Genomic DNA, 22954 nt, shown 5'->3' with positions numbered 1-22954 from the left:
CGAAAAACTTCGTTCTGCCTTTTTTCGGTTGTTGACGTATAGCTTGTTTGCTTATTCAGCCTCCTGTGATGAAAATTTGAGTTTACGTAAATTTCCCATACAATCTGCAGATGCTCCGGAACCGGTCCCAGAGTGGCCAAAGTGGCATTTTTTTTAGCATATAAACCTTCCTTGGGCTTACACGAACCTAACGCAAAAAAAGCGCCTTGATCCGACGTTCCGTGTTCAACTGATTCGCGTTCGAACAAAACCGTCGAAATTTTTTATATATGATGTTACAGAATCTAATCTTATGCGTTTTTCAGGTTTTTAATGAAATATTTTAAAAATATTGTCATTACGTCAAAATATTATTCAATAAATTAAATAAATCGTTGAAACAGCGTCGTAAATAACCATAAAATCGTTTTATTTTTTAATGCTTATTTCATTTTCCCCCTTTTTTAAGTTTTTAACTTCAGAGTTTTAGAATTCAACAATTTTATAATTTTAGAACCTTAGAATTTTAGAAATTTTGCCGCAAACCATTTTTTTTGTAATTAGTCTATGTGTTGTATTTAAAAGTGTATTTGTGATTTTTGAATTAGCTTAAGCTTAATTAACTGTAACTTTAAAACCTCAAAACAATCAGTCTGCGATCAGCACAGCAGCGAGTCAGACGTGCGTCCCTCCAACCTCCAACACCAAACAAGTGCTTAAAAAGTGCAAAAATGCCTCACGGCAAGAAAAAGAGGCGGTCCTCACCAGCAGGATCGGCAGATTTGAAGAAGCTAAAGAATGCCGAAGCGCTACCAGCAAAGCCAGGCAGTTTGAGCAAAGACGCTCAAAAATTGTCTGGAAACCAGTTCGCTACCCTCGCTGTGGCCGTGAGCGAGAAGGAAGAATTTGAACGACGGGAAAAGTTGCCACCGATTTTTGTGAAAACATCGTCATCGGATTCGGTGCGAAAGTGGCTGACCGGATTTATCAAATCTGGTGCCTTACTAGCTTCCATTCGCTTGTGTGCTGATGGACTCAAAATTCTGCTACCTACCAGAAAGGATTACAACTACGTTCGGGATTTCCTGAACAACACAAAGATTGAATCTAACAGCCATGACGATCCAGGTAAACGCCCCATGAAACAGGTCCTCCGAGGCCTGTACGACATGGATGTGAGTGTGCTGAAAGAAGAGCTAAAAACTCTTAAGTTGAACGTGATCTAAGTCTTCAAGATGACGAGACACAACAAGGACATGGTTCATCTCGAGAAAGGATCGACAACGCCGTCTGAGCTGAAAGCAGTTCGAGCAATTTTCAACATCATCGTGACTTGGGAACGTTATCGTCCAGTGCACCGTGACGTGACGCAATGTTCGAACTGCTTGCAGTTTGGATATGGTGGAAGGAACTGTTTCATCAAGAGTCGTTGTGCAACCTGTGGAGGTGAGCACAAAACTCAAGCTTGCTATACAATCAACGAGAACATCGAAGCTAAATGCTTCAATTGCGGCGGCGACCATTCTACCAAGAATCGAAGCTGCCCAAAACGAGCTGAGTTTGTAAAAATTCGGCAGCAAGCGACGACGAGGCACCAACCAAATCGTCAAAACAATCATAAATGTCGCACGTCAGTTTTGAGGGTTTTTAAATTTCTTGTAATCAGTTTTGGGGTGGTCTCACGGATGCCAACTTTTTCTGCACACTTCTCAACAAGCGTGTAATTTATGTTTAGAAACACCATTTTGGCAACACTGCGAGAAACGTCACCGTGCCAAATTTGCCGCCAGTTTGTTTTGATAAAGTTTGCTGCCGGCGAGCACACTTTCGTCGTTTTCCGAAAACTGTTTTTACCTCTTTAGGAATTAGATAATCGCGATGTTTTAACAAAAACTGCCACAATGTCTAACCAGGAAGCTGCCCCGGATGCCGACGATGGCGGCCGCTTGGTCGCCATAAATCGTGAGTTGGAGGAGGTCGATGTCGAACTGGCCCGGCTGACGGCGCGCCGGAAGAAGTTGCTCCAGCTGAAGGAACAGTACCGCGTCCAGGAGCTGCAGGTAAAGTCCAGCGAGCTGGCTAAACAGGACTGGAACGCGGAAGGCCACGCGTGGTCGGGTACGGTGCGGCAGGTTCTGGGGGAGGTTTTTCGGATGGCGGATTTCCGGTCGCAGCAGTTGCCGGCGATAAATGGGATTCTGTCGAAACATGACGTTATTTTGTTGGCGCCGACGGGTGGGGGGAAGAGCTTGTGCTTCCAGTTGCCTGCGCTGGTGGCGGACGGGATTACGGTTGTGGTTTCGCCGTTGATTTCGCTGATGGAGGACCAGGTTTGGGCGCTGAAGAAGCTGGGGGTGAAGGCGGAATATTTGAGTGCCAACATCGACAAGGACGTGGTGAATAATGTGAACAAGTTGTTGCGGGACGGGGACACGGAACAGCTGAAGATCGTTTACATTACGCCGGAGCGGATGGCGAAGAGTAATCGGTTCATGAGTGCACTGCAAAAGTGTTACAATGCGAAGAAGTTGGCGCAGTTTGCGATCGACGAGGTTCATTGTTGTAGCCAGTGGGGACACGACTACCGGCCGGACTACAAGCTGTTGGCCGTTCTGAAGAAGATGTATCCGGACGTTCCGATTCTGGGTGTGACGGCGACCGCAACGGCGAAGGTCCTCAATGACGTGCAGAAGATGTTGGGCTTGCGGGAGTGTCTGATTTTCAACGCCCCGTTCAATCGACCGAATCTGTACTATCACGTGCTGGAGAAGCCCTCGGACAAGGAGGAACTGTACGACATGCTGGCCGAGCTGATGAAGGGACGGTACCGTAACATGAGTGGTATCATCTACACCTTTACCGTGAAGGAAACGGAGGAAATCTCAACGCAGCTGCTTCAGCGGGACGTCAAGGTGATTCCGTACCATGCGTATTTGGACGCGAAGCAGCGATCGAGGACGCACCAGAGGTGGATGAGCAACGAGGTGCAGGCAGTGGTGGCCACGGTCGCGTTCGGGATGGGAATCGACAAGGCGGACGTTCGGTTCGTGATTCATCACACGATTAGCAAAAGTATGGAGAATTTCTACCAGGAAAGCGGTCGAGCGGGGAGGGATGGACGGAGGGCGGATTGCATTCTGCTGTACCGGTTCATGGACCTGTTTCGGCTGTCGACGATGTCGTTTCAGGAGTACGAAGGGCTGAGCAATCTGTACTCGATGGTCAAGTACTGCATCAACGGGAAAGAGTGAGTAGCAAATTTGGGGAGACAACTGTATTGCACTCGATCGCGATTTCTCAACTCACGATCACGAGATTCATAGCCAGTAAAACGAAAATTTTAAATATAATTTGTACCGGCCTTATGAAAAATTAAAATGCAGACTTAAAAATTAAAAAATTCAAAAATTCTAGAAATTTTAAATTAAAAGCAATCGAAATTTCACAAATTCAGAAACCAAAAAAAAATGAGTTTAAAAATTCAAAAACACTAAACTGAAAATAAATTAAAATGCAGAATTTAAAAAACTTCAAAAAAATTACAAAAAAATTAAGACTCAAAAATTAAAATCTTCAAACACCAAAATTTCAAAATTAAAAATTTAAAAAAAATCAAGAAATCAAGAAAAAAAACAAAACATTTCTAATTCAAAAACAAAAAATTTAAAAATCTTAAATTAAGGGTTTAAGAATACAAAAATCTAAAAAGATTTAAAACTTTAAATAGGTACCCAAAAACTCAAATAAAAAAAAGCAGAAATTTAAATTTAAAAAAAAAATCAAGATTTTATAAATTTAAAAAGCTCAAAAATAAAAAAAATGAAAATTCTGGAAATAAAATATAAAAAATCTAAAGTTCAAAATTTTTAGAGTTTAAAAATACAAAAAATTTAACATTTTTAAGCTGAAAAATTAAAAATGCAAAACCCAAAAATAAAAATAAATGCGAAAATTTAATTTATAATGATTTTGTTTATTTAAAAACTCGAATTTGTAGTAACAAATTTAAAAGTCTAGAATTTAATTATTTAAACTCTAAAATACAAAGGCTCAAAAAAATTAAAATTAAATTCAAAAATTTATGTGTTTAGGAATACAAAAATTTTAACATTTAAAACATTGAACTTAAAATTTTTAAAATTGAAAAATTAAAAACTGAAAAATTCTACAATTTTAAAATATAGAAGGTAAAAAAATTAAGGAAATGATGTTTAAATTTTTAGAAATTTAAATAACACATATATTTTTATTCTTGATTCGATTATCCGAAGTCCCATACATACAAAAAAAACAAACTCAAATTTTTCAAAATGTAAGCTCAGAAAATTTCAAAATTCAAAAATAAAAAAAAGATTTCAAGAATATACAAATCAAAAAATTTTGGAAGCGTAAAATTTTAAAAAATATCAAAAATTCACAAATTAAAAAAAATGTAGTTGAAAAATACCAAAAATTAAGAATTGAAAAACTTAAAAATTTAAAAGCCCAAAATTTTAAAAAATGCAACAATGAAAAAAAAATCAAGATCTTATAAATTCAAAAACTAACAAATTCAAAACTCAGGAATTAAAAAGTTTTAAGCTAAAAAATATAAAAATTCAAGAAAATCTAAAATTTAAAAAAAAATTAAGGTTTCAAAAAATCTAAAACTTCAAGTTCTAAATCTAAATTTGAAAATTCGAAAATAAAAAAAAATACATATACAGAAATTTTAGCATTTAAAAACATTCAATTTCAAAACCTCAAATTGAAAAAAAAAAGAAATTTAAAAAATATTTAAAAAATCGTGATTTTATTGTTCAAAATTCACAAATTTAAAAATTTTATACTCAGAAATTTAAAAATTTAATGATGAATCAAGAATTAAAAATATCAAGATTTCAAAATTTTAAAAATTTCTAAAAACCTTAAATTTCATTAATTCAAAGATTTAAAAATGTATGTAGATCACACAAATTAAAAAAAATAACGTGAGATTTAAATATTTAAATACTAAAAAATCAAAATAAAAAAATATTGCTGAAATCTAAAAATTATTAGAAAAAAAACATAAAAAAAGGTTTTAAATTCTTGAGTCTTAAATTTTTAATTTTTCTAATTTTTAAATCCATAAAATCTGATTTTTATTTTATTTTTAGATTTCTGCATTTTATTTTTTATTTTTTGAGTAATTAAATATTTAAATCTCAAGATTTTTTTTTTTAATTTGTATAATCTACATACATTTAAAAAAAAATAATTTTAAAATTTTAGATCTTTTAAAATTTTTGAAATCTTGATATATTTAATTCATGATTATTCATAGAATTTTTAAATTTATGAGTCTAAAATTTTCAAATTTGTGATTTAAGATAAATTAAAAAATTTTAAAATAAAGAAAACACATCTAGAGTTTTTTATGAAAAGGTCCAATGAACAAAATTTTGATTTTTTGCTTTTTGGGTGTTTTTGAATACCCTTGGCGGTTCTAAAAACACCCTATAAGCAAAAAATGAAATTTTTGTTTATAGGACCTTTTCAAAAAAAAAAACTCGACATGTTTTATATTTTTTAAATTTCTTTTTTTTTAAATCTGAGGTTTTGAATTTGAATGTTAAAATTTTTGTATTCTTAATTTTTTAAATTTTTAAATTCACAAATTTTAGGATTTTTAAGTTTTAGATTTTTTGAATTTTTGAACTCAAAAATTTATAAATTAAAAAAAAATTCAAAAATTCTACAAATTAAAAATAAAAAAATCAAAAATTAAAAAAAAATATGGATTTAAAAAAATCAAACATTTAAAAGTTCTAAAACTCAAAATTAAAAAAAATAAAAGGCAAAAAAAAATAATTTCATGAATTAAAAAAATCGAAAATTCACAAATTAAAAACCCTGAAATTTAAATTTTTATCCCAAAAATATAAAATTTCTAAAATCTTTAACTTTAAAATTTAAGGGTTTAAGAATACAAAAAAAATTAAATATTTAAAAATAAAAAAAACAAAATCAACAATTCATAATTTTTAATGTTCAAAAATTCACAAATATAAAAATATAAAAAATCAAGAATTTATAAATTTTGTAACCTAAAATTGAAAAAATAAAAAAAAATCTAAAATTAGAAAAAAATAATTTTAGGATTTTAAGACTATACAAATTTGAAAATTTTAAACCTTAAGATTTGAAAATTTGAACAGTCAAAAATTCAAAATTTCTAAAAAAAATAAGATTCATACATTTTAAATTTTAACAAAAACAAGAAAATTTGAATGATCGAACTTCGAATAATAAAGAAAGAAAAACATCGGATAATCAAGTCTAGACTGTAACGCGCAATCTTCTTCCAGCTGCCGCCGCCGGCTCATCTCGCGCCACTTTGCCGAAGTGTGGGACGACACGCACTGCAACCGGATGTGCGACCGGTGCTACCACCGGGACAAGGTCACGCTGCCCGAGCAGGACATCACAACGCACTACAACACGCTGGTGGCGATCCTGCGTCGGGCGGAAACCCTCCAGACGAAGTTGACCGCACTGAAGCTGGTTGACGCGTGGTACCACAAGGGCAGTCCCAAGAACCGGCTGGAGACGCCACCGCCGGTGATGGACCGGTACATTGGCGAGCAGTTGGTGGCGTTTTTGATCGTGAACGACTACCTGAAGGAGGAGTTCCAGTACAACGCGTACACGACGCTGAGTTACATCGCGAAAGGGGACGCGTACGTCGGGGAGGAAGGAATTCGGTTCCAGGCGGCTCGGGAGTATCGCGTTCCGAAGGAATCTCTGCTGGAGAGCGATTGCGAGGTGCTTTCCGATGGGTCAAAGTCAACGCCGTCGTCGTCGAAACGGAAGTCCAGCGGGAGCAGCAGTCGGGATTCCGGAAGGGCCACCTCAACGAGTTCGAGGAGGTCCAGCGATGCGGAATCGGCGGAACGGAAGCGACGTCGCAAAACGGCGAACGAGATCAAGAGTAAGGAGCGGGAGATTCTCTCGAATGAACTGCGCAATCGAAACCTCACCGAAAATGGGAGCGCCGTTGAGTCCGACGGTGACGATGTTCTTTTCGTTCCGAACAACGAAGAAATCATTGAAATCGACGAAACGTGAAAACTGATTTTTTTTTGTATGAAATAAACGAGATTTAAGGTGTACAGTTGAATACTTTGCGTTGTTGGTCCGTTCTTGCCTTCACATGGCCAGGTAGGGAGTCTTACAGTTGAGCGCGTTGTTCCGGAAGTGGCCCATGCTTTGGGTGGCCATTTGCCGATGTCGCCGCATGGCTTCGTGAATCTCCTGCGGAGTGATGGGTTTCACGCCGTCGACGCCACGACCGTGGGTCACCTCCGGGCAGAGGTGCAGCATCGAGTGGGAGGTTCCTAAAATAGACAACAATCAAAACTCAACAGTTATTCACCGTAATTCCCAACTCACCCGACGAAGTGACCCTGCTGTACGGTTCCACCGTCCTGTTCGTCGAGTTCAGTCTTGTCAGGATGCAAAAGTCCACCAGCACCGCAATCGTCTCGTGCGCCAGATACGACAACGTCAGCAGGCAGCTCTGCGAAATGGCCACATCCTCCGGGAAGTTCAGCCACGCCCTCATCCGGTTCTTCATCGTGTTCGTGTTCCGGTGCATAAACGACGTCCGCCGCGCCAAATTAAACTCCTCGTACTGCTTCCCTGAAAGAATCTGCGAAATCCGATCCGCCCGGAACAACCGCCGCACCTTCTCCTCGTCAAACTTCTCCGCCACGTCCCGGTCCGAGTCCTCATCCGATTCGTCCAAATTCGATCCCAAATCCCCCAGCTGCGAAAACCGGTCCCCGTACAAATCCTTCATCTTCTTCTTCACAAACGCCATATCCCTAAAGTACTTCTGCAGCCGCGCCACCCGCACCGGATTCCTCCTCATTATGTACTCAAAATCCCTCCGCGACAGCACCGAACTGCCCTGCCGGGACATCGAGTGGTCAATCGCTTCCTGCATAATCCCGCGCAGCTGGTGCAGCACAATCTTCTCCACCAGAATCACCGACTCCCGCAGCGGCTTCTCGCAGTCCCCGTACCCGCGCATAATCTGCGAAATTTCGTCGAAAAACACCGGCACGTAATCGCCGGAAGCGCCCTCCAACCCGCCGAGAGTCGATCCTCCGCCGGAGGAACTCCCCGCGGCGGAACCGACCGGCAGGCTTGCGCTGCCCTGGTGGATTGCGATGTTGATCGCGGGGCGACCCATCTTCTTGGAGGTGCCGTCGCGGGAGGACATTTTTACTTGTGACCGAAAAATAAATTTAAATCCGGATCAAAACCGCAGTCGCGACTCTTTTTTTTGCGAATGTTGACGTTTGTTTATTTTTGTTTAGAGTTTTAATACACTTAAAAGCAGAACTATCCAACAGTAGGTTATATTGGGAGGATTAGGTCAACTGTACACTAGGGTAGCCCCCGGTGCTAACCTCTGAAAACAAAGATCGACTAATCACTACAATCATGATTTCCTTTTCAAACGAATTTTTCAGTACAACCCATATAACCATTTTTATGGTTGTTGTACCTGAACTCAAAAAAACGCCTATAAATTTCAAAATTAAGCTCATTCTGACCACGGGAATTGATTGAAGTTTGTATGGGAAAAAATCGGCAAAATGTAATGATATAAAACTACCAAAATACCTATACCTAGACCTATACAGTACTTGTCAAGGGGTTGGAAACTCTTAGAGCTATATTTATTATGTTAACCAGTATATCAAAATATATGTTAGTATACTTATTATTTCCTTTAAATATCGTCAGTATACTTACCAATATACTGAGAGTATCTTAATATACTAACAGTTTATTGCTTTTCGGTTAGTATACTAACAAGTATACTGGAATATCGTTAGTATACTCAGTATTCCTAAGTAATATTAGAGTTTCCAGCCCCTTGGTACTTGTTCGGTAACTGGGCGTTGTTTAACTGGGCTGCCTTTTAACTAGGCGGTCGATAACTAAGCCGCAGCCCAGTCAAAAAGCAGACAAACGTCAAAAAACCAAAACAAACCGCAATGACCGAGGGGTTAATGGATGCAAAAAATCATGTTCAATAAATAAAAAAACGTTTCTTAATCCACCATTAGGTGGTTAGTGCCTTCCTCACATTTACAAAGTAATAATGAAAATAAGTTCATGAAAAAAAAATATACCTGATGCAGACTTTTCCAGAAAACTTGCGGACTCTCATTAAAAGCAATGTGGCAACCGGGCGTTTCGCATCTGGCGCGACTCTCGCACGTAAACAAAAAGACCCGGCCTTTTGAGGTTATGCAAAAAATCACCCTTTTTTGTAGATAGAAAAATCTTTTTCTTAGCATAACTTTTTAAATACTTTACTAAACAGAATAAATTTTAATAGGGCCTTATGGGACCCTCGAAAAATATTGGAGCGGTGACAGTTTGTAAACGAAGGAAACAAACAAGTGACAGTTCTTAACTGTCATTATCCACACTGAACAAAATGTTTTGCCGAATATGTGCAGGTGAATAATATTAACCTACACACAAAGAAAAAATGCTCTAAATTTAAAAAGATCGTTCGTTGGATTAAAAGTTCGCGTTGGTGAATATTCGTAGAAAGTTAGAACTTTTTAATTTAAAAGTTGAAAAGTTTTTGATGCTGCCATGCATTTATGGAACAAAATCGTTGTATCGGTAAAAGTGTTTTACTTTTAATTGGAAAAGAAACCTTTTATGGCAAGAAGAAACAACATTTAATAATACAGTGTTAATTTCAGAAAAAATGTGCTTAAGTAAGTTAAATAAAAACATGTTGTTATTATATTTAACGTTTCTGGCTAACATCCGAGTCCAAGCTGTACCGATTATAACGGTGCGTCAACGGTAACTTCCGAAGACCCCAAGCTGGACGGTTCCGGATGGACGTTTCGACGCGCGACAGCAAAGTAGCGAACAGGATGGTCCATTGCCGGCCTTCATCAGGACCGGTTTGGAGAAGTTGGCTGTTGATTCGGGAAGGGTGGTCGACGTTTCCCGGCTGAGAAGTGAAGTGCCTGAACAGGGAGTTCCAGAACTCGGAACGGAATTTGATTTCGAGCACTTCATCCTCCTTCCACAATGACACAGATTTTTCATGCTCGCTGTCCCCAGCTGAAGCTGCGCCGTCGCGATGTGAGCGTTTATGGGCGGGAAGTTGCTAAAAGAGGTGGAAAGTAAGGGAAGTTGGCTAGCCACTGCATACATCCTCAATACTCACCGATGCTGTAAACCGCCGGCACCGAGTGCAACATCTGCGCTGACCACCTCCGATTATGTAGCTTTTCGTCGTCCTCCTCTTCGTCGGAGGCCCATCGTGAAAATAAACTTTCGTGTACTTGTCCAAAAACCGGAAGTTAATCTTCTTCAACGCAATCTCGTTGTTCACGCAACGCTTCGGCAGCGCCATCTCCTCGATGATCTCGCCTCAGTCCTCACGCGAATTGACCTTCAACCACCAATCCCGGGCCACCACCACCCAATACAACCGGTGCGAATCCACATTCCTACCTCTCATCCTACAAAAACAAACAAAATCAATCACAAACCCCACAAAACACCCAAGCTTCCTTCTTACACATTCCGGCCGTGGAACAGCTGCAGTTCCTGCAGGAAGCTGGCCTTGTCCTTTTCGAACACTCGACCTCGTCCCGCTCCTGCACCACCCTCCTTCGAAGGCGTTCCGCTGCTGCTGTTTGGCTCAAGAAGGTTTCCGCGTCCGAGTCCTGGCTGCTTTGCTTTGCGTCCTAGACTCACCAGCACCACCGGACCCACCAAAGTGTTTGTTTACATTTGCGACTTAGGCGTACACGGTTACACGAGAACGTCAAAATGAAAGAAATTTTACAGTCGAATTAAAAGTAAAAACTTTTAATGTAGCAAATTTTAACAACTTTTTAATTCAAAAGTGAGTTACTTTTGTCATTACCGTAATATTTTTTTGTGTGTATATTTACGATATTTACGGAATATTTACGGAAGTAGATCCGATGCGCTACGGATCAACCTTGTGCCCAACCCCGTGATGGGACCCCAACACGAATCGAATAAGGCTGGCCCGGCCAAAATCGGTTCAGCCAGTTCTGAGAAAATTGTGTGGAAAAAAATCATTTCTACACACATCCCCACAGACATTTGCTCAGAATTTGATTCTGAGTCGATATGAAGGTATATTAAAGAAGTTCAATTTTCGAGTGATTTTATAGCCTTGCCTCAGTGAGGTGAGGAAGTCAAAACGTTTTTCAAGGTTTTTATTAATTTCAAGTCACAATTAATGGAATATTGAATGCAAGCACTGTAAAAAATTGACTAGCTTTTATTTTTATATTTCATCAAAAAAATATTATGCATCGATGGTCCCCTCGTAATTTTTCGTTCAGCCCAGTTAGCGAGCAGCATTCGGTGACTGGGCCAAGTTCTCAGCCCAGTTACCGAACAAGTACTCTATTTAATACTACAATCACTTTAAAAAAAACTTTTTAGACTTAGACTTTTTAACTGTGCTGACACATTTGTTTTGAATTAATTCTAAACCTACACGCAGAAAAATATTTTGTAGAATTAGCCACGAGATTTGATTCAACAAAATTTTTGTTGAATATAATCAACGCCGATTTTGCGTTGAAACAAATCTTGATTTTCTCAATTCCACAAAAATCTTTTGTTGTTTTGAAAATGTTGCTTTGACGTTTAGCCACGTTTAGCGTTGATTCAACAAAATTCTGGATTTTCAAATCAACAAAACGTTTGGTTTGATTCAAATATGCCTTATTTTTCTGCGTGTATCCAAAATTCTCTACAAAATTTCTTTGTAAAATTTTATAATATCAGAAAAATTGGGTCCTAAAATGAAGCTTAGATTGCTGATATTATTGTTTACAGCGATAAAGCTTATTTTTCTGAGTACAATGTTTGTTCGAACACAAATAGTTTAAAATGGATTTTTAAATCAATTTTGAAAAATTAACCTCACGGTCCTTCTTGACAGAAAAGCTCCTACTTGACAGCTCATTCCAAGGGGACCAGAAATGGTTTTTAATCGTGTTTTTTACCGTTGTACATAAAAATTTACATAGGGCTTTAGTACCCAATTGCTCTCGACAAAATTTCTTTGTAAAATTTTATAATATCAGAACAATTATCGTTTAACGTGCAAAACCATCTACTCCGAACTCCGACAGAGTTGACCCAATCGCTGTCGACCCAAAATAACGGCCCCCGCTGAATGACATGAATGACACCTTGACAAATTGGGCACGATTGTAAACAATAAATTGCACAAAATCCAAGTTTTTGTTAAATTTATGCAAATTTTCATCGAAATTGTGTTTAAAAGTACAAAACATTAATCAAAACTAGCTTGTTAAGTTAAATTACAGGTGAGTATTTGTAGTAAAGTGGAATTGCATAGTTGAATGGTGCGTAACACGCACAAAAAGTATTGAAGCTAGAGTGAGTCTTATTTCATTGGTGACAATTTCCGCAGATCATGGAAGCGGCCGAATCGGCGGTTTGCCGGCTGTGCCTGCAACCGACGACGATCGACACGATGACGGTGCTCAACCAGAACGAACATCTGGTCAATTCCATCCTGGAGATTACGAGCATCGAGGCCATCGTGGCGGCCGATCTGTTTGTGTACATGTGCAATGCCTGCCAGCTGATGCTGGACCAGTGCATCCAGTTCCGGACGTCCTGCGTGGGCAACGATAGTATTTTTAGAAAGACCTACGCCAAGTATATTCCGGTCGAGGATCAGGAATATCTGGAGATTCACTCGTCACAGGTTTACGTCAAGTTGGAACCGGACCACGAAGATGCCGGCCTGGATCCGGTTAAGGAAGAGGAGGAGGAGGAAGACGGTGACGATGAGGATGCCGATCGGGATTACGACGGTGGGGGGAACAACGCGGTGAGCGATGATTCTTCCGATGCCGAGCCGAAAAAGAAGAAACGTGGTCGTCCCCGGAAGAATCACACGACCAAGGACAAGGAGCTGATCAAGGGTCAGAAGAAAGATTGCCGCAAGGTGCAATGTCAGCAGTGCGGTAAGATGGTCGTTTCGTATAACTTGACGCAACACCTGCTGACCCACAATCCGGATCGACCGAAGCACACGTGTCCGTACTGCCCGAAGTCGTGCTACGAACCGCGGCGGTTGAAGCTGCACATCAATTCGGCGCACACGCGCGAGATTCAGTACACGTGCGACCAGTGCGGAAAGACGTACGGCAGGCCGTCGTCGTTGAGGGCTCACTATTTGGCGGAGCACACCGATATTAAACGGTAAATTTCAAGAACATTTGTGTTTGTAGCTTTTTGAACACAATTTCATAATTTTAGATACGAATGCAAGGAATGTGGCGAAAAGTTTGCCCGTTCCACGATGCGGAATCATCATTACAAGGTTGTTCACATGACTGGTCGACCGTGGGCTTGCGAGTACTGCGATAAAACGTTCAAAATCAAGTGAGTTTATCCAATCCTATCTAAAAAGTTCAAATCACAAAACTCAAATTAATCTTCTCAGGAGCGACTGGACGATTCACACTCGCATCCACACCGGCGAGAAGCCCTTCAAGTGCGATATCTGCGGCAAGACGTTCAACAAGAGTTACAACGTGGTTATTCACAAAAAATCTCACCGAAACGACGAGATGAGGGCTGCGGCGGCGGCGGCGGCCGCAGCTGCAGCATCTTCGGCAACAGCTCCTGCGATGCCAACGGCACCGGTGGTTCTGCAAACGCCGATACCGCAGCTGTGAGGAGATAGAACTTTTTAGATTGAGCAGCTGGTAACTTATTGAATATTTTTGTTGTTTTATTATTTTTATTCACAAATCATTCAAAAATCTGAATATATTTCCTTATTAAGAGTACTTAAAGATAAGAGCGAATAAAAAAAAAGTTTGCTTCAAAATCATTGAATTTCTTTGAAGCCCAGTTGGAAAATATTTCAATAAGCACCCTGAATTACGCAGTTTAAAATAAATAAAACTTGTCTTATTTTATCCGAACATTTAAGAAAAACGTTACTTAATCCCAGGCAAATCATTGAGTTTGATTTTAATATAGAAAAAAAAGTCGCTTGAATGAACCATAGTTTATTTTTAGAACCTTTAATTTTCTATTTTTGTTTTTTTTTGTAAATTTCTTCTCTTGAATATTTCAACTTCTAAATGGAATTTGGAATTTCTGAATACAGTAGTTGTTCCTCGAGTTGTTCGGTAACTGGGCGTTTTTTAACTGGGCTGCTTTTTACCTTGGCGCTCGATAACTGGGCCGTAGCCCAGTTAAAAAGCAGACAAACGTCAACAAACCAAAACAAACCGAAATGACCGAGGGGTTAATGGATGCAAAAATCATGTTCAGTAAATAAAAAAACTTTTTTCAAACTTTTATTTAATTTCAAGTCACAATTAAATTAATATGAAAAGTTAGCATTGTAAATAAATTTGATAAACTATTATTTTTTTATTTCATCAGGAAAATATTATGCATCGGTGGTCCAGTTAACTGTACTGTATCTAATATTTAGATATCTGAATTTCAAATATTTCAGTTTTTTATTACTAAATATGTACACTATAAACTGGAGCATTAAAATGCAAAAAAAGTAATCAGAAACAAGGGGCTGGAAACTCTAATATTACTTAGGAATACTGAGTATACTAACGATATTCCAGTATACTTGTTAGTATACTAACCGAAAAGCAATAAACGGTTAGTATATTAAGATACTCTCAGTATATTGGTAAGTATACTGGAAATATGTAAAGGAAATAATAAGTATACTAACATATATTTTGATATACTGGGTAACATAATAATTATAGCTCTAAGAGTTTCCAACCCCTTGATCAGAAATGGTTTTTGATCATGTTTTTTTACCGTTGTAGATAGAAAATTTACATTTACTCTTGAATAGTATTGATATATTTTGAACAATTTTCAATTAATTTCACTCAATTCGTCCTACCAACAATTAAGCTTCATCCATAAAGTACGTAACGCTAAAATCAGCAAAAATTTACCCCCCTCCCCCTTTTGTCACGCTTTTCCTATACTTACTAGGGACCTACAGGCTCTCTAATACTTACAACATGCAATGTCACAATTGCGAATTTGCTGGCTAAATTTGCTCAGGCGCGGATTTCGCGCGGATGCCGATTTTGATAAATAAAATAAATAACTTTCAAGTTATAAAGAAAAATATTATCAGAAATTACGATAATTCATTTATTTTTTGTTTAAAAACTTCGATTTCTTAGAAGTTACTGTAACATAATTGAATTTTCTTTCCGAAATGCTTGTTTATATTTTCTAAATAAGAAACGTCAAAATGATCTTCAAGATTTAGATTAGATTTAATTTCTTTTGAGTTTTATGTGTTGTTTTATCAACCTTATTGCAGGCCAAGGATTGATACCTAAGAGCATGCAATGGCACTGACCTTGTTGCGTGCTCTTCGGTTGACGTCCACGTAAGGAACATCCTGGAAGGAGCGTAACTAACTACATCCGTAGTTCTGTTAGATCATCCGAATTATCTTGATCAGAACAGTATAGCTCTGGTTCCTTGCGAGTGTCCTATTTTCTTACCTCCACGTTGGCTTGGTTTTCATGATGACCTAGCTGGTGGCCTGTGGAAACGGATCGTAAACCTTTGACCACCGCGGGTCAGAGTCGAGACGGCTAAAAGAAAGGGGCGCAACAATGTGGGAAAGGGAAGTAATTTGTGATTGTAGACGGTATTGTTTTGATTCGCAGTATGTTGAGTCAACTGCTGTGGATGTACCTGAAACATCGCACAACGGGGTTTCTCTTCTCTTCATTCTCAGCTACCACCTATCTCCTATTTTTATTTTGCTCTTCTGATTCCCAATTCTTCACTGATTTAATATCCAACATTTGATTTTAATTTTATTAACTTTTGATTCTCTTATCTCTCAAAGATTTTCCACTCTTTTCTATCAATTGATACTGCTGTAACAAACTTTGTTTTGTTCTGTTTCTTTTTTTTTTTTTTTTTCCTTAAAAATATACTTTTCCTTAATGCACTAGTAATATCAAGTCTATTTATCATTCGCCTAATCTTTTTTGATTTTATTGCGAATTTATTTATTTGAATAATTCTTTATCTTTCCTATAAATTATCATTACTATAATCTAAGCTTGTTTTGTATCTCTTTTTATTAACTATTGTCTTATTTTACATCTAATACATCTAGCTTCTCATTTTTATTCTTCAAAATACGCTCATCATTCTCTTACTATTGATACTGTTTTCAATCTTCACCCTTTTTTTCAAACAAGTGAGGTTTGAGCCCTTACTCAATTTATGGAATGGTTAAAGGATTAACACAAATATTACTATTGTATTTTTGGTAAACTTTTATAACATGCTTAGGACCAAAAATTGTAACAAAACACCGCGACAAAAGAAATAGCAACAGATAAACAGACTCAACAATAGGGAAGATTTCAGGAGAAAACAATACACAGTCAATAACAATAAGTTTTTGAATTCAAACTAAAAATAAAACAGTTTTTGCTTTAATGAAAGTTGTTAGGCACACTATAAATGGTTAGGCGCTTATACTTACATCAAACCCTACGTAATGTACCACCCCCGGCCGAGTTAAAATGCGTAACCGGAAAAGAAGGTGTGCATGCCTGGCACGAACACTCAAAGCGTGTTCTAGCGTGCTGCTCGTACTGACTCAGAGCAAGGGTGAGATGTAGGTGTAAGGGCAGTGCGTGTTCGTCGGGAACCTAGTGCATAAGATCGGTCAAGGCCCGTTCTTACACTGAAAATTGCGAATTGCGAATTGCGAATTTTATCAACCTTATTTATTGTTTATTTTATACTGGATACATTCAATTTTGATTCTTGTGAACCATATTTCAAGCTTTCCTGGAAGATATAGACTTTCGGATTACAAAAAATATGTTTGGGGGTTGTTCTGGTGGGCGTGTAAAGTCAATATGAGCGGACGTAACAGAAGCTGGCTTCCCACCTTTGATTTTAGATGGTATTTTTTCTAAATTTAAACATTTTTAGGGAAAAAATAAACAGATCAAAATATGAAAAATGGAAGCTCGAACATTTTCGCTTATTTATTTTTATTAGGTCCTCTTCGGTACGAGACCTGGTTAGGACTGGGGATCAAATACATAAAATAAAAAAATAGATTCACTATGGCAGTAGTTAATCCGCATCGAACTTGCGGGACATGGTGCCGATCACCCTTTCCTGGTCCAAGCGGGTTTTGCAACTCCTCAGCCGCGCGGTAAACTCGTAGAACATATTCCACAGCTCCCCGAGGAACATTTTTGGGTTGAACTTTTTGGGTTGAGTTACTTCGTCTTTACACTGTTCCGTTTTGTGGAATCGCCCACTGTTGTTGCATCGGCTTTTTAGATAACAATTTTTGGCTCGATCATTGATAATCTCCACATCCACTTCTGGGAGTCCTCGCAGAACGACCCGGTGGGATCGTTCGCTTCGTCGATCGTGCGTGTAGAATTGCAATTTGTACTGAAGCAGCAGCTCTCGAACGGTGTTCAATTCCTCCACGGAAAAACCACGTCACTTTTATTCCGCTCCGGGTCAGCTTGTACTCCGGTTTCACTTTGCACAGGGCCATTAAATCCAGAAATCTGTTAAAGCCTAAGTTCGTTACCACCAGAGGTGGTTGCCTTTGTTTACCGGCAGATTTTCTGCTGCATTGGCATTGTTGTTGTTTTTGTCGCCCGCTAGCGCGCTGAATTTGTTGCTGTTGAGCAGGGTCTTCTCAACTTTTTCTCCTTTGATGACGATTCCAGTGACCTCGCTGTACTTCTTCCGCTTCTTATTCCCGCGGACGGGCCGAAAATCTTCCTCCTCTGAGGATTCCTCCACCTCCATCCGTCAAAAACTTCCAAGCACGCGAGATGACAAACACGAGCAAAACACGTCTTAACTTGTCGCTTGCTTGCGACTGATTGAAGCTCGAACATTCAAAGGGTCAGAAATCCAAGAATTCATTTTTTTGTTTTTTTCTTAGTTGTTGAGTACAAAAATTTTAAATTCTGATTTTGAACATCAAAAATTTAAATAATTCTAAATTAAACCTTTAAAAATTAAGACGAAAGAAAAATCAGGAATTGAAAACATTCAAGAATTCATTTTCCAAGTCTAAAATTTTTTAAAATTGAAAATAAAAACAATAGAACATAAACTTATGAATTCTTACGTTCGTATTTTCTTAAATTCCTATTTTCTTAAATTCTTAAATTCCTAAGTTCTTAAATTCTATTTTTTAATTCTTATATTCTCAAATTCTTAAATTCTTAAATTTTTAAATTGCTAAATTCTTAAATTCTTAAGTTCTTAAAGTTTAGATTGTTAAATTCTTAAATTCTTATTTTCTTAAATTCTTAAATTCTTGCATTCATAAATTCTTGCATTATTAAATTTTTGAATTCTTAATTTCTCTAACTCGGGACCTTTAAAAAAACTGCCGAATTCTTTTAAATTCTGAACCATCCAAAAAATGAAAAAAAAAAAACTGCAGAACTCATCAAATTTCATGTTTCGATTTTTTAAATGACACTTTAGCGATGATCATCATGTACAAACTACATGTAAATTATCATCCTCAGATTTATGAGATTTAAAATCTTTTATTTTTAGAAATTTATTTATAATTTCAATTTTCTTTTTAGTTTTTTTTTATTCATAATTAAAAAATGTTTGATTTTTTTTGCCAAATTTATTGTTATGGCTTTACCCTCCCTCTGGTTCTAGCAAAATAAATCTATCCATATAATTTTAACGTTTGTGATTTTTGCATTCCTTCCGACGGGGCCATTAAACACAACACGAGTTTATTTTTTGTTCTCAAATACTTTCTTTGTTAATTCATTAAAAAAAAATAGTTTTGCGCGACAAACATATCACTTTGGGGCTGGAATTTATTTTTTATTTTTACTCATATTGTCAATACACTCAACCCCTGTTGGTTGGTCACTTTTTCGTTTGACACTTTTTTAGTTTGAACCCCGTTGGTTGGTTAAAGTCAAACTATAAACACGGCGCTCAGGCACACTATCAAAATAAACGTTTGAATAGTAATTCTTCAATGTCAAAATTATCAATTTTTATGAATGTTGGTTTTTTAATATATTTTAAATTTCCGACTTTTTTATTTTTTTGGATCTTTGGTGGTATGTTTGAATTTTGAAATAATGTTTTGAACACAATTTTGCGATCGTCAGTCGTAATTTGTCGATAGTAGATTGAGAAATTACAATGAATCTACCTCATTCTACTGTCGACAAATTACGACTTAACATTGACAAATTGCGATTGTGAGACGAGAAATTAAGACCGAAATAATACGATCGAGTGCAATAAACCCCACTTACCTATTGAATAATTTTAATTAGAATATTTAAACTTATCTCAAACGCTATGCTTTATTATCGTTTTTTTATATCATACAATTAAAAGTTCAATTCTTACAACTAGAAGGTTTCCAACCTAAACTGGCGCCACTCCTCCTGGCGGTGGTTGCGTCTGTGGCATAACTGGCACCACCCCAGGTTGCACAGGCGGCACCGGCGGCACTTCCACCTTCTCGCCCTGACTCGCCTTGTAGATGTCGTCCAGACGGTGCGACTTTTTGTGCAGCTTCACGTTGTAGCTTTTGTTGAACGTCTTGCCGCAAATGTCACACTTGAAGGGCTTTTCACCGGTGTGAATGCGCATGTGGATGGTCCAGTCGCTCCTAGAGATTAGATTTTGATGTTGAGAGTTTGAACAGTTGGAATCACCTTATGACACTTACTTCATTTTGAAGGATTTCTCGCAATACTCGCAACCCCAAGGGCGTCCCTCGGTGTGAACCATTTTGTAGTGGTGATGTCTCAGCGCGGAACGGGAGAATTTCTCACCGCAAAATTTGCACTCGAATCTAAAATTTGAGTTTTAATCAAATTTAGTGTTTTATCATTTCAATTCAGAACCTACTTTTTGATATTGGTGTGAATGGCCAAATAGTGATTCCTCAGCGAGGCCGGCCTCGTGTACATCTTCCCGCACTGGTCGCACGTGTACTTGACCTCCCCCGTGTGCACCGCATTGATGTGCAGCTTCAGCCGGGACCGCTCGTGGCAAACCCGCGGACAGTGCGGACACTGGAACTTGGGCCGGTCCGGGTTGTGAATTTGCTGATGCTGGTTGAGATTGTTCTCCGAGACCATCTTACCGCACTGGGCGCACTGCACCTGGCGCATCTCCTTCCGGGCGTCCTTGCTCTGTGGTCCCCTCTTGCCCGGCTTTCGACCTCGTTTCTTCGGCCTCGTCTCCTCCTCTTCACTGGAACTGCTGCTGCTGCTGCCACTGTCACTACTTCCATCATCACCGACTTCTGCTCCACTTTCAACCTCGACCTTCTCCTCAACATTCTCCGCCGTAGGTGGCGCCGGAGACGACCCATTGTCACCATCGTCAAACTCCTCCAGTTTGACCTCCGGCGACGGAATCGGATCCACGTCAACGTGGACAATGTTCTGGAGCGAGTTCTTCGCGTACAACTTCCGGAACGTGTTGTCGTTCTGGACGCACGTCATCCGGAACTGGACGCACTGGTCCAGCAGAAACTGACAGCTATTGCACATGTACACGATGTGGTCCGGGTCGACGATTACCTAAAATTACAGAAACTTTACAAATCCTGTATCGACTATTCAACCTTTAATTACCTCAACACTCGTAATCTGCAGGATAGATTTGATTATGCTCTCATTTTGGTTCAGCACCAGCATAATATTGATGTCGGAAGCATTCAAACACAGCCGGCAGATCGTTGGATCTACCTCGCTTGGTTTCATTTTTGAGCCGGTGCAAAGTTAACTTACGCGACGGTTGCGGTAAACAGTAGGATGTAACCACAATCTACATTTTCTAGCACAAACTAACAAGCATCGCAGTTGAATCGATAAATGAGGGTTGCAGAAACCACTATCTACTGTATTTACAATTAAATTAACGATTTTACACGAGTTTTACACTAAAAACGCGAAATTTATTCGAGACTCGCACGAAAACTCGCTCTAACGCGGACCAAAACAAAGAGCTGTCAAGAAAGCTGAGCTGTCAAAGAGAAAGAAGAAGGGGAATTGGTTGATTGGGTCAACTGAATGTGAGAGCTCAAATCAGTACACGCACATGTGAAATCACTCAGCAAAACCAAACCTAAAATGATTAGGTTAATTGGGTCCTAAAATTGAGCTCAGATTGCGGATATTTTTGTTCACAACAAGGTTTATAGTGGTTTTGACACGTTTTATTGGATATTATCTGGAAATATATGAATTTAAAAGTCTGTTAAGTTTGTATGTTCTTTTAAGCCATATCTGTTATCAAAATTTATTTGTTTACAGTGAAAAGTTAGCAAGTGCCCACTTTTAATCTGGTGTGGGTATCCAGGTTTTTAAGCAAAGATGGCGTTCGAATGGTGAACGCCCAAATTGTCAAAATCGCGCAGTAGCACCAACATTAGAAAAAAAAATGTGGCTGTCATGCCATGGCACACTTTTCCCGTAATGTTGGTACCACTGCGTGTTTTGACATTTCGGGCGTTCACCATTCGAACACCATCTTCGCTTAAAAACCTCGATAATAATAGATATATCTATTATTATACCCACACCATGCATCAGAACATCAAAAATCGGTTTAATTTGATATAAAAACAACAGTTTTCGTATAGTGGACCCGCGTCCACAATCGGATTATGGACCCGGCTCCACTATAGGAAAAGGGGGTCCATACCTGGCAAAAAACACTTTTTTTTCGAATGGCTATTTTTCTGCACAAAAGCAAATAATTGATGAAACAAATAGTCAGAATTGTTCAAAAGACTTCAGATTTCATTGTGTTGTACAAAGGGTTATGAAATAGTGCTTAAAATATTGAATAATTGTGAAAAATGCTCGTCGACTCAACTAGGGGGTACACTATTGGTTAAAATACATTATAAACAGCTGCTAAATTTGTATGGAGTAAACAAATTACACAAAAAAATACACAAAACGCGTTAACGTTACCTTTTGGACATTTTCAAATGTTGGGTTTTCTCTTATTTTTTTATATTCGTGGAATTCCAGCTCAAATCAGGAATTTTTCTGGTACTTTTGAACCTGACCCTCTCCGATTTCAATGAAACTTTGTAGACATCCTACGCTTATATAAGCCATTTTTTGTGTATATGGAGCCCGTTGCACTTGAAAATATCATTTGAGAAGGCCATACGTCATTTAAGTATTTTTGTATTTTGTAATTTAAAAATGACTGTATCTCAAAGCCATCTCAAAGTGGTGAAATACAAACTTGTAGGAAATTCGAAGGGCTTTTTGAAAAAAAAAATACATGGGAAAAATAGTGAAAAACAGATTTTTAAATTTTTATGTTTAAATTTTAAATTTCAAGGTGATGTCACGATTTTTTATGTTCAAATTTTTTGAGGAAATAGCTTAAGATGTCACGAAGACTTAAGCAAAATACAGGATGGTATGTTTCTTATGAAAAATACAAAAATCATTTACTAAAACCGGCTTTTTTTAAAGTGGTCTAAACGTCCAAATTCTCAAAATCCAATAGTGGGAATCGATTTTCCATGCAATTTTACATCAAAGTCTCCATATTGGCTATTGGACCATCCATAAACCACGTGGACACTTTAGGGGGGGGGGGGGGTATGGCGATTGTCCACGATCCATACAAAAAAGCTTTTTTTGTATGGACAATTGTCCACGAGGGGGGGGGGGGGTAACAGTTTACCAAAAAAGTGTCCACGTGGTTTATGGATGGTCCCTATGTCCTATGTCCAATATGTACTTGTGAAGATACAATGTGGGTTATACAAATTTCAGCCTTTTTGTTTGACCCAATCTTACGTCAAGACTCAATG

General features: G+C 38.3%; 6 protein-coding genes across 6 annotated transcripts in view; 3 read left to right on the top strand and 3 right to left on the bottom strand.

The window, feature by feature from the left end:
- The window catches only part of LOC120421577 (cathepsin B-like), a 400102-nt gene that overhangs the window by 300561 nt on the left and 76587 nt on the right, over positions 1-22954 (top strand). The gene's annotated exons all lie outside the window — the stretch shown is intronic.
- LOC120421561 (ATP-dependent DNA helicase Q1-like) lies at positions 1741-7120 on the top strand. The gene is made up of 2 exons (XM_039584788.2): positions 1741-3226; positions 6309-7120. Exons 1-2 carry the CDS (start codon positions 1881-1883, stop codon positions 7066-7068), a joined length of 2106 nt encoding a protein of 701 aa, XP_039440722.1. The 5' UTR covers positions 1741-1880; the 3' UTR covers positions 7069-7120.
- LOC120421562 (uncharacterized) lies at positions 7055-8313 on the bottom strand. The gene is made up of 2 exons (XM_039584789.2): positions 7393-8313; positions 7055-7337 (listed from the first exon to the last, which is right to left on the bottom strand). Exons 1-2 carry the CDS (start codon positions 8225-8227, stop codon positions 7150-7152), a joined length of 1023 nt encoding a protein of 340 aa, XP_039440723.1. The 5' UTR covers positions 8228-8313; the 3' UTR covers positions 7055-7149.
- Positions 9785-10580, bottom strand: LOC128092712 (uncharacterized). The gene is made up of 2 exons (XM_052707087.1): positions 10217-10580; positions 9785-10156 (listed from the first exon to the last, which is right to left on the bottom strand). The coding sequence occupies exons 1-2, from the start codon at positions 10403-10405 to the stop codon at positions 9785-9787; spliced, it is 561 nt and encodes a 186-aa protein (XP_052563047.1). The 5' UTR covers positions 10406-10580.
- On the top strand, positions 12243-13992 carry LOC120421559 (zinc finger protein 37-like). Its single transcript, XM_039584785.2, has 4 exons — positions 12243-12374; positions 12482-13281; positions 13339-13464; positions 13526-13992. The coding sequence occupies exons 2-4, from the start codon at positions 12485-12487 to the stop codon at positions 13758-13760; spliced, it is 1158 nt and encodes a 385-aa protein (XP_039440719.1). The 5' UTR covers positions 12243-12374; positions 12482-12484; the 3' UTR covers positions 13761-13992.
- LOC120421580 (zinc finger protein 616-like) lies at positions 19439-21130 on the bottom strand. Its single transcript, XM_039584812.2, has 4 exons — positions 20745-21130; positions 20011-20690; positions 19829-19954; positions 19439-19768 (listed from the first exon to the last, which is right to left on the bottom strand). The coding sequence occupies exons 1-4, from the start codon at positions 20871-20873 to the stop codon at positions 19522-19524; spliced, it is 1182 nt and encodes a 393-aa protein (XP_039440746.1). The 5' UTR covers positions 20874-21130; the 3' UTR covers positions 19439-19521.

Source organism: Culex pipiens, chromosome 2 (genome assembly GCF_016801865.2).
Source record: "Culex pipiens pallens isolate TS chromosome 2, TS_CPP_V2, whole genome shotgun sequence".
In the NCBI taxonomy this organism is placed as follows: Eukaryota; Metazoa; Arthropoda; class Insecta; order Diptera; family Culicidae; genus Culex; species Culex pipiens.
The sequence above is the reverse complement of the archived record's forward strand: the minus strand, read 5'-3'. Positions and strand labels throughout refer to the sequence as shown.

Excerpts from the sequence above, each read along its gene's own strand:
- LOC120421561 (XM_039584788.2), top strand. The coding sequence starts at position 1,881 with ATGTCTAACCAGGAAGCTGCCCCGGATGCCGACGATGGCGGCCGCTTG. Across the intron at positions 3,227-6,308 it reads TACTGCATCAACGGGAAAGA|CTGCCGCCGCCGGCTCATCT; the intron begins GTGAGTAGCAAA and ends ATCTTCTTCCAG.
- LOC120421562 (XM_039584789.2), bottom strand. The coding sequence starts at position 8,227 with ATGTCCTCCCGCGACGGCACCTCCAAGAAGATGGGTCGCCCCGCGATC. Across the intron at positions 7,338-7,392 it reads CAGCAGGGTCACTTCGTCGG|GAACCTCCCACTCGATGCTG; the intron begins GTGAGTTGGGAA and ends TGTCTATTTTAG.
- LOC128092712 (XM_052707087.1), bottom strand. The coding sequence starts at position 10,405 with ATGGCGCTGCCGAAGCGTTGCGTGAACAACGAGATTGCGTTGAAGAAG. Across the intron at positions 10,157-10,216 it reads GCCGGCGGTTTACAGCATCG|CAACTTCCCGCCCATAAACG; the intron begins GTGAGTATTGAG and ends CACCTCTTTTAG.
- LOC120421559 (XM_039584785.2), top strand. The coding sequence starts at position 12,485 with ATGGAAGCGGCCGAATCGGCGGTTTGCCGGCTGTGCCTGCAACCGACG. Across the intron at positions 13,282-13,338 it reads GAGCACACCGATATTAAACG|ATACGAATGCAAGGAATGTG; the intron begins GTAAATTTCAAG and ends TCATAATTTTAG. Across the intron at positions 13,465-13,525 it reads GATAAAACGTTCAAAATCAA|GAGCGACTGGACGATTCACA; the intron begins GTGAGTTTATCC and ends TAATCTTCTCAG.
- LOC120421580 (XM_039584812.2), bottom strand. The coding sequence starts at position 20,873 with ATGAAACCAAGCGAGGTAGATCCAACGATCTGCCGGCTGTGTTTGAAT. Across the intron at positions 20,691-20,744 it reads TGCAGATTACGAGTGTTGAG|GTAATCGTCGACCCGGACCA; the intron begins GTAATTAAAGGT and ends CTGTAATTTTAG. Across the intron at positions 19,955-20,010 it reads ATTCACACCAATATCAAAAA|ATTCGAGTGCAAATTTTGCG; the intron begins GTAGGTTCTGAA and ends CTCAAATTTTAG.